At 36.4% G+C, this 14,918-nt stretch overlaps 1 protein-coding gene and 1 long non-coding RNA gene across 5 annotated transcripts in view; both read left to right on the top strand.

Annotated features, from left to right (window-relative positions):
* LOC115220694 (casein kinase II subunit alpha) overlaps positions 1-3,061 on the top strand; it is a 106,548-nt gene extending 103,487 nt beyond the window's left edge. For all 4 annotated transcript variants that reach the window (XM_029790825.2, XM_029790826.2, XM_029790827.2 and 1 more), the window contains one exon: positions 1,804-3,061. In XM_029790825.2, coding sequence (XP_029646685.1) covers positions 1,804-1,904 — 101 coding nt within the window. In that variant the 3' untranslated portion in view covers positions 1,905-3,061. The remainder of the gene's footprint in view (positions 1-1,803) is intronic.
* Positions 3,062-8,677: 5,616 nt separating this feature from the next.
* Positions 8,678-12,207, top strand: LOC118766675. Its single transcript, XR_005002597.1, has 3 exons — positions 8,678-9,236; positions 9,517-9,522; positions 12,198-12,207. It is a non-coding gene; the product is annotated as an uncharacterized LOC118766675 (long non-coding RNA).
* The last annotated feature ends 2,711 nt before the right edge of the window (positions 12,208-14,918 follow it).

Genomic DNA, 14,918 nt, shown 5'->3' with positions numbered 1-14,918 from the left:
CTTGAAATGAGAACTCGCGTTTGATATTTCCCCCTAGGACACCTGATGAAAGCTGGAGGGTATATCAGCTGAAATGTGTTAACAACAAACAAGATGAGGACAAATGTCCATCAAATGTAAATAATTGGTACACATTAGTCAAAAATGTTATCCTCCTCTCGCTAGCAGTTGGTGAGTTGTTGCACTGCCAGCAACTCACCCACTGCTCATCATTAAATTTTACTCTTTTAACTCTGGTATCTTTTATACTCAATAAAGAGACAAGACTTAATAGTTCATTGTGGTACCATAAAAGTAGTGTGTATAATGTTCATCCCTAAGAAATGGGTTAGTGTATATTTCATGGGTGTTTCAGTAAAATTGTACTAGACAGGTATTCATCTTTGAGAAGTATTTCTTAACAGCTCCTGCACACCTCTCTGGTTGTTCCACTTGCTAAAGATATTGTAAATATTGTAAATCAGTGGTTCTGACCCAACGACCCACTTTGATACCTGTTTTCCTCTACTGGACACTCAATTATTTGATGTTTTAAAAAAAATCTCATATTTTTATAAAATTTTAATCTTATTAGGAATTGTATAAAAGATTTGTTGAAATATTCTGTGTATTGTAAAAGCACAACCAATTTATTGCAAATAAATTTTAACAAAATCTTGTATTGGACCCTGGTTGAGAACCCTTGTTAACAAAAAAACAAATTGGGTAATGTTAGCCAGAGTCCACAACTCTGGGAGAAGGGATGGTGTGGCTATGGCTGGAATGGCTTTCAATCATGAGTCTGTTTACTTGTATGTGGCTGATCCAGATCCAGACAATAATATCTTGAAATGTGCTCACTGAAATAAACCAGTGTGAAATGTGTTAGTCCACTCTTTTGGTACACACCCTTTACTTTGGGCCATGTGTTAATGGTCTCATCGGTCATAGCTTCAGTTGAGGGCCGTCTTGAATTGAATTGGTTGAAGTGATGGTAGGCAGGGAATATTAATGAAGACAATTGGATGATGCCTTTTACATGCCTGGCTTCCGATCATGGTCAATGCCAGCTCCTCTGGCCCCCGTGCCGGTGGCATGTAAAAAGCACCCACTACACTCTTGAAGTGGTTGGCATTAGGAAGGGCATCCAGCTGTAGAAACACTGCCAGATTAGATTGGGGCCTAGTGCAGCCTCCTGGCTGCCCAGAACCCAGTCAATCTGTCCAGCCTATGCCAGCATGGAAAATGGACATTAAACGATGATGGGATAGAAACAGGGAAAATATGACGGGAGGAGGAAGAATTCCTTTTTAAAAGAAACGAATCAAGAACAAACTAATTGAAAAGTTTTAAGCCATTGCAGTAATTGGAGCAGCAAATGAATGATTTATCCTGTGGTGGGTGGGTGGGGGGTAGACAAATAGTATGAATGACCTTTATTGTTCAGAGACTGACATGTTTGACCAAATACAGCATCATGAACTCTGAGCATCAGTTTCAGGAATTGTCCAACATAGGAGGGAAAAAGTTGAATACATCAGCCTTGGTATTTTACTGTTTTTTTATTGGCCTTAGTTCAATGACAGGCAAAGTTGACCTTGGTAAGGTTTTAACTCAGATTATAAAGAATTGGTACAAATGCACTAATTGACAGGTGAAATAAATTACAGTATTATTTTCTTTATCCGAGGATGTTTACAATATACTGAGCCAATGTACTAGAATTACCCCAGTTGGTGACATCCCCCTACTCTCATCAAATATTGACTTTGTGCCTTAAACCTAAAACCATTTCTAATTCCTGTTTTTTTTCTTTTCTCCTAGGATCAGGAGTCAATAATACAGCTGGTATGCCAAGCTCTCCTGTTGTATCTTCTAATATATCTCCTATCCAGAACAGTTCTGCTAATGCTGCACAGACATAAGTATGAATGTGGAGCGTGCGTGAGGAGTCGTCTAGTGCTGTCATGGCTACAGCTGGGAAGAGGCGACTGGCTCGGCTGGCTACTACGACCTATTGCAGGTTGTTGCTCACATAGTAATACTACTACTACTACATCAACAGCTGGAGATCTGATGAGGCTGGCGATGACCATTTATTCCTGGATTTACATAGACTGAGTTCAATTTAAACCACTGAGAAAGTAAAACAGTTGGCGGAAAGTCCTTCGTTGAACACAACTTATATATTTTTTTTCCTCTTCAAATCCTTATCGGAAAATAGAGGCAGACATTTTTACTGGTGTGTGGCTGGGTGGGGGTCCAAATTTATCCGGAAGAAGAAAAAAGGAGGAAAAAAAGTAAAACATTCATTCTTAAGGAGGGCTTGAAAATTATCATTGATAACAACTACAACAAAGCAAAAATACAAAAGAAAACACCTTAGTGAACTAAAAAAAATAAAACAATAAAACATTGCATAAAATGCCCCTTCCCTCATCCTTCCAAAAGAGGGGGGAATCCTCCAAAGAAAAAACAAACTATTTAAGAAAATTGCTCCCCCCTCTCCTCTCTCTCTCTCTTTATAATATATAAACAGGAGAAATAATAGTTAGCAATGATAGACAAGTGAAGCTGCTTGGCTACAGTTGATCCCTAGTTGAAAAAATATATATTTAAAAAAAATATATACATGCTTCCTACATATTTCCCCCCCATCTCATTTTTTCTTTTTACTATTGCTATTCTAAGGAAAACTATTCAAAAGAACTGACCCTTCTTCACCTCCTGCAATGAAAAATAATCTTTAAGCCCACTATGATAATAATAATAATAATAATAATAATGTGCTGTCTTTAATAATATGGATGCTCTTCTCACTCACTCACTCACTGACTGACTGCTTATCTCATCTTAAGCTGCTGCTATCAATAATCTATGAAATTTTGTGACTGTTGCCAGTTTTGACCGATTGCTTATCTGTCGGTTCCCCTTTTGTGCCCTCTCTTTTCCTTTCATGCATCTCTTTCTTCACCTCTTTTCTCTTCCATACCTGTTTCATAAAACCATTCAAGTTTTCACATTCCCATACCCTCTTAACAACTTTTAATAAGATAGCAAAGTTATTTTGCAATGGTAAAAAGTCTTCTCAAACCAATGCTCCCACCCACCCACCCACTCAGTTGCTCTCCTGTAATCCTCATAATTTTACTGTAATGAGTTTAAGCTTATGAAAACCCCAGGGGACAACAAATCACAATGTTTTTGTTTGTTTTCCAACTCAAACCAGTTTATGTACAGCACACTATGCACACAGGCATGCGTGCAGAAATGTGTGTGTATATGTGTGTACAAGTGTGTGTGAGCTTGTGTACGCCTGTTTGCACATAAGTTTGTGTGTATGTGTGTGCGTATATATATATATATTATATATATATATATACATATAGTGCATATTTGTGTGTATGTACATATGCATGTGTGTGTGTGTGTATGTACATATATAGTTTTATGATAGTAAAATGCTAGGTGTATTATTAAGGGTTTTGAGAACTTAAAATTACTTCTATCTTTTTACTTCCACCTCTTTTTTCACACACACATACACACACACTTGTTCAGTAATAAAAGTTCCTTCTCAATGTTAGGACTTAATGCATAGTGATGAAAGTAAATCAAAACTTCTCGGGATAGTAAATAATAATAATAATAATGCTATTACAGGTGTTTCAAGAAATTTAAAGTGTCTTAGATCCCCCCCCCCTTTTTTTTTATAACAAGAAACAAAATAAAATTAATAATTGTAAAAATCTTTTTCTATTTTCTTTTCCTCTTTTCTGGATATGATGGGTTAATTTTTTTTCTGTATTATTTTAAAGATTACTTAGTAATTTTTATGTAAATTTGGATTTAAAGAAATAATTTAACTTCAATTTTAATTACCTTTAAACTAAAAATTTAAACAGTCCCATTTCAAACTAAGATGTTATGTGCTACTCAAAGCTCTCTGGCAATTATTTTTCTGTTTCCATGCTGTGTTTGATCCAGTCTAAGAACATCAACATAGCATAAATGGATAGACAAAACATTTAAGTTTTAATCAGTTGACCTCTATGAAACCACTTCAACTATCAGTAGTAGCTGAAGAGAAGTAAGTTTTTAATGAAGACTCCCCCCCCCTTCCGTTCTTTTTACCTACCTCTCCTTTATTTTACCTCAATTCGACAATGTTCATTTACTTCCAAGTGTATACTGCAAATGTTTGCTCTTCCTTGTTGCTTGTGTCTTCTTTATTCTTGTCAAAAAAGATGATTTGTGAGTTTGATATGCCAATATCCGCTAAACAGGATCTGGAAATTACTCAGTGCTTTAAAAAGAAACAAAAAAAGAATAATTGAAAATAATTGTACTCAGCTCCATTAATTGAATGGTTGTCACGGCAACAATATTACTAGTTTGCTGTCCTTCACCCAAGGTCAGTTTTTCTTACCCCCTATTCAATTTGTAACTGATCCACTGGGCAGGTAACACCAAGAGAATAAATAAAACAATTGTTGAGACCTGCATATGTTGTGTGTTGTTTACCTGTATGTGTGTGTGTGTGTGTGTGTGTGTGTATATATACATATGTATATATATACATATATAAAATCTCCACCCTCAGTTGCTTCTATCTTTGTATTGCTTTCTTTTCTACAACCCTCTTATTTCTGCATTTGAAAATTTTCCAGCTACCTTGTATTTTTGCATTATTATGATTATTATTATTAGTATTATTATTTTGTTGTTATTATCATCATCATCGTCGTCATCCTTATCACCACCATCACCATCTACCACTGCTGATCTTCATTACCTGTTTGTTGCCAATTTGAAAACTATTTACTGTAATATTAAGCTCACTGAGAATTAGTTCGTGTTTGGGATTTTAAATTTGGTTTATTGGGTCCAACATGCTGCTTAAGACATCTATTCTCAGTTACCTGTAATTGTGTGAGAAAGTGGGTGAGAAGAGGGCAAGAGGCTAAATTTCTTGCTATTGTAAACTTTTTTTTTTTTATTTGAATTTCTTTATGAAATTTTATGTATTTGAGTAAATTAGGTATTTGTACAGAGAACTGAAATAAACAGAAAAACAATGTGATTTGGATTTTCTTGTATCCCTGTATAGTTTAGTCTTATATTCCTTTAATGTGTAAACTTATCACCATTTTTTAGCTTAAAAAGTACAAAATATTTTTTATCATGAATTTAAATTCTGTTGCCTGGTGGTGGTGGTGGTGGTGGTGGTGGTGGTGGAGTAGGGTGAGGAAGACATTCATTGCTCCGCTAAAATTTTGAACCTCAAAATATGATTCAGAAAGTAGAAAACTCAGAAAAGTAACCTAAAAGCCAAAAAACCCCCAAATCTAACAAAATTCTTGAAGACATCTGCATGATGTTGATTTGATTATAAGAAATTTTCATTTCGGCTCAAGGGCAGCAATCTTAATGGGAGAGGCTGACTAAATCAACTGCAGTTACTTGACAAGTGAAATGATGCATGACACAGTTGACCTCAGTAGGCTTTTCAGCTTAGAATGGGAAGAGCTCAAAGTAATCCACTGCAGAGCATTTGCCTAACAACTCTGTAAATCCACTGCAATATAATAATAATAATAATAATGTCTTCATAGTTGTTCTAAGACAACTGATATTAGTGTTTCATGTTTCCTGTTAAGTAAATATGTAAGTTCATGACAAATATTGATCTTCTTTTATTCTATTATTATTATTATTGTTGTTGTTGTTGTTACCACCACCACTTCTACACACAATACTGATAATGATGATAACAACAATACTGTTCTTGTAACAAGTGCTATGGTGATGAGAAAGTTCTCAGTGGTCTGAGTCCACATTTTTTGATTCAGATTTTTGGAAAATAAATTGAAGCTGATTCACTTTGTTCAAGTGAATTTTTTTTTTGTTAAATATTCCCCTTTAGTGAGTGTAACAGCTTCTTTATCGCTTTGTTGACTGATAAATTTGACTGTCTATGTAAAAGAAATAACTATACTAATGCTACCTTCTTTCACTGAAGGTCTACAGTGTAGTCGCAACGTGATGAATATACTTAAGACATTGTGCCGCTGGTCAGAAGATTGCAAAAATGAACTCATTTTGATTTGCATGGATATTAAACAGAATATGAAAATTATAATTATTCATTGCAAATGACGGTTCTGGGATGTTTCAATAATTTGCCTTTAAAAGAACTGTGTATTCCTCTTCTTAGATTTCTGGAAAATATTCAATGAATGAAACCCACAGAATTGTTTTTTTTTTTTTTGAACATATAACATAATTGAGAATGTGTGTAGGTGTGGATGTGTACACACACACATTCCAAAACACGGACTTGCTTACACATGCAATGCTATATACAACTGCATACGTAATGCTGTCTACTCCATACACAGTTTGGGGATAAACCCCATTGGAAATACCACATTAGATGCTGATGTATTTGTCCTTGTCAAAATCCATTGTTTGTTGTGCACCATGTATTAATACATGCAGAATGTGTGTGTTTGTGTATTTGTAGAGATATGGGTATGTATGTGAATGTCTACATAGGTGTGTCAGGATGCAGGCATGCCAAGTGATCGAAATGTTGGTTTTGTGCTGGTTTGATCCTGTCGTTAGGCAAGTTGTGTCTTATACCATAATCTCAAGCCTTGTGAATGACAGGAAGTAGACAAACGGTGGAAACCTGCCAAATGCAGCACTAGATTCCCGTAATTGATGCTGATTCTATCAGAATTAAATTAAGGATACAACTTTCACTGGAATTATCTGCTACACATAATACAATACAATGAGTTTGCTGTTCAGGTGAACAGCTGGAATACTCTTCATCGAAATTGTCAGAAATTCATTTAAAAAAAAATTTTTTTTTTCTAAATTTATATATGTGTATATATATATCTTGTTTGAGTGTGTATATGCAGAATGTATTTATTCAAAGCTAGCTTACTATGTCACTACTCATAGCTTCTTGCTGTGTGCAAGGGGTAGCACCTGTGAAGAAGCTTTTGAATCCTCAACTTCGAACAAATAACTTTTTCTTCATGCATCAAGTCTTTTATATTCCACTTGTAGAGTTGAATGTCTTCATATGTATGTGATGCGTGTAGATATGTGTATATATTTATACTCATTTGTGTCAAATGGATAATTGAATGTTTATTAGTTCCACTTATTTAATCTCTGTTCAAACTTACAGAAAAAAGAAGTTTTTACTTTTAAATGATGCAAGTTTAACCCTTCAGCGTTCAGATTTTCTTTGTCAGATTTAATATTTATTAACATTGTTTTGAATTAATCACACAGTATCTTGTAACTTTGACATTTCAATGATGTAATTCTATATTTTTTGAATCACATTGTTGGGTAGGTATAAGAAGCCAGATTTTGACAGTTTGAACACAAAGCAGAATATTTGGGCTAAACGGTTAAAAATATAATACTTTTTAGTCTTTACAATTATTGATAGCACTTGTAAATGCCACAAAAATTAACATCAATTTTACACTTAAAACCTGTCTAATCTTTTTATCAATTTAAATATGTGAGAGAATCAATTCATATGATGCTCAATTCTTGGTACCTAAACTTTTTCAAAATGGAATTCCATCTACCTGGCATTGAATCTGTTAATCTGTTTGTGATTTCTTCCAATTGTCTGGTTATATTAATCATAAATTTCATTTAATTTCCTGGTTTTACTTATTTGAATAATCATGTTGGTCCATTTCCATAAATTTTCTATTGAATATGGATATTGCATTTTCTTACATGTCATGAATTCTTTGATTATTTCTGCCTTATACTTTGGGGATATTGTTATACTGAAAATTCCATAAGTGACCCAAATGACTATTGACATATGGAAGCATAGTCTTCTCCAGAATCTTCAGAGAAAGTTTCTTTTCTGAGATTCTTCAGCTTAATTATTAGGCTGGGCCTTTTTTTCATGCAGTCAGCCTCTTCCCCAAACTTTGATGTTACCAAACCATATTTACCTGTTGGATTCCTGCAGTTGAAATGAAATTTTTGTTCTTTTAAGAAGCATTGGATGTACACTTGGTTGTGTTGAGCCCAGTAAATTAGATTTGAACCCTTTCAAAAAGAATTTCTTAACCTCATTCAATTCTTATGGTCATAGTGAACCAGATGTAGGCATTCCAATTTTTCAGAGCTGTATATTTTTCTATGTGCAACACATCTAAAACCTACTCCTTGCACAGCTCCTTTCCTAACCCCTGTATTCACCTCTATCCATCTGTCATTCTCTTCAACTTACTCATCCTTTCTACCCCTTATATTCACCTTGTAACTTGACAGTAGGCCTGGACTAATTTTCTCTCCCATTAACTAGGATAGTCATGTACCGTCTCTACAGCAAGACGCCTGTTTCTGTCTCTCTCGTTATAGCCCCTTTATTGTGTGGCATAAACCCTCTCTCAATACTACATAGCACTTAGCTGAGAGAGAGAGCCCCCCCCCCCCACCGTGAGTTTCTTGGTGATCTCACTGGTGCTGGTGCCACATAAAAAGCACCCAGTACACTCTGCAAAGTGGTTGGTGTTAGTGTCCAGCAAAACCAAAGCAAACATTCTAGCTTGGCACAGCCTTCTGTCTCGCCAGTTCCTATCAAATCCATCCAACCCAGCTTGGAAAATGGGGGGGGGGGTATCTTACAAGTTTGAAATACTCTCTCTCTCTCTCTCTCTCTTTTTCTTTCTGTGACACCAACCTGCTTGTTGTATAATTTTATTGTTTATCAACTGAGTGCATCCTTTGAGAAGGTTTTTTTTTTTTCCCTTACTACTTTCCTGATCACGAATGGTCAGAATATCCAGGTTCATTAAAAACATCCATAGCATGAGCAGAAGTTATCGAACAATGTCACCATCTACAGCTGAAAAAAAAAACTCTATTTCAACTTAGGTTTGGATAATTCTTGAATGTGTCTCTGGTGATGAGCTTTTTAGTTCACCAGTCACACTTGACTTGTTAAGGATAAGAAAATATTAGTATTTTGTCTCCTTTATTTAACACATGATATTGAATATTAAAATGCTTATTTTCTGAAATATTCTTAAATGAAATGATGTTCATTTTAGTGGCTCTATCAATTATGCAAAAATGTTTATTATGCTAATTAATACACATTTTTGCATCATTTATGAAGAAAAAGTTCTATTTTCATACATGGGTTGAATCATGATTAGATAAATGGATATAATTAACATGTATGTATGTGTGTGTGTGTGTGTGTGTATATATATATGTATTGGTGTTGTGTCTGTATTGTGTGTGATATATACTCTCCCACGTGTGTGTAAATGCATATGAAATTTCTTTGTTTGAAGCTGAAGATTCACCCTGTTGCCACACAAGTTTCTTGTCTCAAGAATCTTTCAAATGACAAAAGCCAGATTTTGGTCAGGCAAATGGCAAAGAAACTGAGTAGTGATGTCCTGAACCATCATCTTTCAAGAAATGAGTAAATGGTAAAGTTATTTTTCTTCTGTATGTATATCCATTGAGATATATGTGTGTGTGTGTGTGTGTCTATGCATCTCTCTCTCTCTCTCTCTATATATATATATATATATATATGTGGGTGGGTGGGTGCGTGCAAGTGTGTATGTGTATGTCTATCTATGGACATATATATATGTGAGTGTGTGTGTATTTCTGTATATGTGTGTGGTGATATATTTATATATATATATATATATATAAACCTATTAACATGTGTATGCATGGTCTTGTGCTCTGTTTGTAATGTCTACAAATATTCGTCTTCACCCAAATGCATCTCGTATTTATTGTTTGTTTATTGTATTTTTTTTTTTTTTTTTTGTAATTTATTTTCCCCTGCCTTCCTCCAGTTATTTGTTTGTCTCTTGATGGGAATTTGTTTTGTAATAGGGCAGATCTTCAGATAATTAATATTCGAGTAATTTTTAGTTCATTAGATTCTCTCACTATCAACAAATCAGTTAAGTGCTCTTAGAGAAATTGGGTTTTCCAAATCCCATTCGTTTATTCTATCTATTCTCCGAAAATTCTTTCTTTTCTTCAATGTTTTCTTAGGTTGTTCTTAGTTCCCGACAAACAATTGTACAACTATTTTACTTTCTTTCTCTTGTTCTCTCTCTGTCTCTCTTTTGGATATTTCTGAAATGTAAATCATTTTGTAATATCTGGGTTGTATAAAATGAATTGTTATAACATTTACTGCTTTGATCTCTCTTTTAATGACTTGCTCTCCTTGTTGCTCTCCTTTCTTTCACCTGTTTCACTTGCTCATTAGTGTAAATGCCATCCTGTTGAACAATGAAATGGTTTGTATTCCCATTGATGGACATGTCTGCTGTCTCTAGAGGAGGCCTTCAACCGTTAGTATATATTCTATTTAGCTGTGTGTGTGTGTGTGAAGGACTGTAGCCTAGTGGTTAAGTGTGCTGCATTCAGGATTGTGAGATCATGGTTTCAATTCCCAGACTGGTTGCATATTGTGTTCCTTAGCAAAACACTTCATTTCACATTGCCCCAGTCCACTATGCTGTAAATGTGCAACCCTGCAACAGACTAGTCTTCCGATCAAGAGGAATGCTGGCTTGCCTGTCTAGCCACCAAGTGGTATCGTTTGAAAGATACAACAGTGCACTGTGACCAGCGAGGTATAACATCCAATAGCCTGGTCAATTGTGTGATATATGGAGATGTATGTGAAGCAATGGAGGCTCAGTCCTTGGGAGATTTCTGAGTTTGTGCTCAGCTTATTCCTCATCCATTCATCTGCTGAACAACTCGAGGCACATGTGACCCCAATTTCCTTTATTGGTTTTTGTAGCATCTTGATAGGTTGCTAGCCTTACTGATTCTCATCAGAAGAGTTAAAGTTGTAAATGGATTTTAGAGAGCTGACTGTATTTCCAATGGGCAACTCTGCCTTTGTACAGAACATACACATAGCTCCGTGTATTGAGCCTGCAAATTGACTACATTGGCTAGTTTACCTCTAAGCCAATTTGACCATTGGTGCATACACCCCTTCAATACTTGTATGCATCCACAGACTTGCATTTTGGGTTAGCTTGACCATAAGCCAGTCAGTAATTTTTTTTTCTTTTTGCTCCTAAATGCAGTTAGACTATATAAGATAACGACTAGAATTGTCGTTGGTTACATTAGAGCAGAAAGACAAGTCTCAACTTGAGCATATGGCTGCAGCGGTGCAAAATAGATTTTATCACTGAGTGTACACAACAACTTTGTTGTTTGTGTGATGACGTTGCTATGCAAATTCAATAAGCTGCAAGATAATGTGGAATATCTTCTCCAAGTTAACTTGTGGACCATCTGGTTATTTTGGTGACTTCAGCTACTGCTGAACTAATAACAAATGCACAGAGATACATATTCTGTTCTAAGGCTGCCGTCATTTAGAGTTTACAACATATTTGTAAAGTTTCTCTCTTTAGGTTCGACCCAAGGAAGGTTTTTTTTAATGGAACCTCAGCAGTTCCCTCTGCTTTAAGTCATTCTCTTCCTTATCCATGATGCATTTGATATTATTCAAGGATTGTATTGGTGCCAATACAGCTTGGTGCCAGCATTGTCACAGGTGAACTGAACATGTGAACGACTTGAACATTTCACTGCAAAGCATTTTCTCAGATTTCTGGTAATCCACCCTGAATTTGGATTTCATTGTATCAAGCATGGATGAATGAAAAGCAAAGCTGCTCTGAGCAGGGTTTGAACTCTGTGTAAAAAGAATCAAAGCAAACGTCCCAAGAGATTCTCTTCATCCACTATGTTTTATTGTGCTGGGCATGGGTGGACTGGATCCAGTCAGTCACAGACCTGCATTGTGCTCCATGTCCACTGTGGCATGGTTTCTACAGCTGGATGGCCTTCCTAATGCCAACCACTCCACAGTGTACAGGGTGCTTTTTGTTTTTTCTCGTCACCAGCACATGTAACTTGCAAGACGGAAAAGAGCAAGGGGAAAACTCCCCTTGACTAAGGGCAGTAGAGGTTTTGAGAGGGTGGAGGAGAGATTTTATACTAGGGACAGGCAGAAATGTCTTGCTGTGCAAAAGATACATAGCTGTCCTGCATTGGCTAGAATGGTAGCAAAAGATTGCCAGAGTGAAACACTGAAAAAGCTAGAGAAGATGGTGATGGGCTGTGGGTAACCGAGAGAATGTTAGGTATTGAGGTGAAGGTGCAGAATGAGGGTGGGTGGCTGAGGGGTTGGGGTTGATGAGTGACCCTTATCTATTCTTCAAGTTAGAGTTTTTATTCAACAGGTCTTGAAAAGCATGGAGGACTGGTTACATTAACAATGTCAACATCATCACTTTTGCTGTGGGATTCCAATCAATAATGCTGATCGGTACTCAAGTGCACACACACACACACACACAGGACAGGCTTCCTACAGTTTTTGTCTCCCAAAGTCACTCAGAGGTTGACTTGAGGCAACAGAAGACGCTTACTGAAGGTGCCATGCAGTGAGACTGAACTTGGAACCATGTGGTTTGGTTACAGAGTGAATTTCTCCCCTGCAATCCCCATGCCTTTACCTTGCCATGCATCAAGACTGAACTGAAAATTATGTGGTTGCAAAGAGAACTTCTAAACCACTGTTAAAAAACAAAAATGGCACACAGGAGGGTTCCAGCTGATCCAATGAGGAGAACAAGCCTGCTCCTGAAATCAGCCTGTGAGTGGCTGAGCACTCCACAGACACTTGTGCGACATACTTCTCAGGGAAATTCAGCATGACAATGTAGCTAGGCTGGCCCTTTGAAATACAACTCATTTTTGCCAGCTGAGTGTACTGGCACAATGTGAAATAAAGTGTCTTACTCAAGGCCACAAGGCACTGCCAGGGATCAAACATAGGCTGAATACAGTTCTATATTTAAGAGATGAGGAATTATTTACATTTGACAGATATTTGTTCTCATCTTGTTTAATGCATTTCAGCTGGTATACCCTCATTACGTGTCTTGGGGAAATTTCGAACCTGGATTCTCATTCCTAAGGTATTTTTCAATGTTGCTATTATTCAGGTTACTGCTTGGAATCGAACTCGGAATCTTGGGTTTAGTAGCCTGCACTCTAGACCACTACGTCATATGCCCATATGTATAATGTACATAAGCTGAATACCCGTAACCACTAAGGCATGTCTTGTAATTATGATAAACCCCTATTTCCAAGGGTGCATCACCATCATGCCTTCACTTTTGCTTTCCTATGTTGGCATTGGTTGGACTGGTTATCACAAACTGAGCCAATTCCAATTTAGGGTTCGTGTTCTCTTGGATGTGCTATGAGGGACCATATCTCCCTCATACTTACCATTCTTGGCCTGCTTCATATGGCTGGATGCTGTTCATATTAATTACACCCTTGTTCTAGCACCAAACAAGTTATCGTGATCTCGGCAACACTGAGTCGTTTGTCGTCTCTGTTCACTCATCAACGATATGAGTGGGTGAACCGAGTGTATTTTATCATGGCACAAAGCCAAGAGAATTGGTTTGTCTGCTACAAGACTAAGGAATCCTCTCTCTTATGTTTCCATTCATTCATTAACCTTGGCAGATGGAAGAAATTGATGAGGGAGAAGAAGATAGTGAAAGCAGTTGCCAGAGAATTGTTGGGTGGTGCCACAGAAAAAGTGTCCAGTCCACACTCTGCAAAGTGGTTGGCATCAGGAAGGGCAGCATCCAGCTGCAATAACGATGCCAAAGCAGACAATGGAACCTGGCTTGGCTCCTGTCAAACCATCCGATCCATGCTAGCATGGAAAACGGATGTTAAATGATGAGGTTGGTAGAAATTGTGTGAGTGGCATGGTGGTGGTGGGACATTGTGATTGATAAAAGTGGAAGTAGTAGTAGTAGTAGTAGAAGTAACACAGAGAATTCTAAAGGAATGGAGGGAAGGAGAGAGAATGACGGATGTGAAGATATGTGAGCGTGGAAGGAGGAATACTGAGTGAGCAAAATAATGGCCTGTAATAAAGAATGACTGATGGTGAGTCGGCTGTTGACTTCAGAATAGAAACAATGTGATGGTAGAGGCAGTTGGCAGAAGGAATGAAGGCCAGTAATAACATTTGGAGATTTGATCTGAACATAATGGTCAGAAAAAAGAACTGCAAAGGTGGATGTTTTTCTAGGCTCACATCAATTGGGGAGATCCTTTCCATTACAGGACAACACCAAGGTTTTTTAAAGTAAATCTTCTGTGTTTTTCTACGGATCAATATCTTATTCACATTGGTGTGTTAACTTGTTTGGGGAAAACGTTTTAATAGCACATGTGGTGCCCTCTGGTAATAGCCATTAATACAAGGGAAGTAACTGTCTCCTCTCAATACAAGGCAGAATAAATTTAATTTGAAATTATGCAATATGTGGAAGAAGACAAGAGTTCACATATTTAATTTTTTTTTTCTAAGGCTCTTACAATTCTTAGTTGGTGATGGTCATATATATCACTATTTCATTCTTTCTGGAAATGTTCAGCATTAGTTAACCTGTAACTTATTAATAAGAAAGACATTTTATTACACTTCTAATAATAACAGATTATATGTTTTTTAATTAAGTTTCAAAAGAATTAGTTATTTAAAGAAAAGAATTATTAAATTAAATTTTGCACCTATTGATGTGTTAATTCAATATTTGGGGAAAAAGTTTACGACAAAGGTGTGACATGAAAGTCCACTGGAATATTTCTTCAATGAAATTTCTTATCATTTTTGAATTTTAAAAATGCCAGCTAAAACTGCCCATTAAATACTTTCTGGTGGCTGCTATATTGCCTATTAATTAGAAGAATCATTGCTCGTCTAATGACTTGTCTTTTAATTGCAACAGAAATCAATAAGGTCAATTGAATTGTGTTTGTGT

Source organism: Octopus sinensis, linkage group LG17 (genome assembly GCF_006345805.1).
Source record: "Octopus sinensis linkage group LG17, ASM634580v1, whole genome shotgun sequence".
NCBI lineage: Eukaryota > Metazoa > Mollusca > Cephalopoda > Octopoda > Octopodidae > Octopus > Octopus sinensis.
This window is presented reverse-complemented; position numbering and strand designations above follow the sequence as displayed.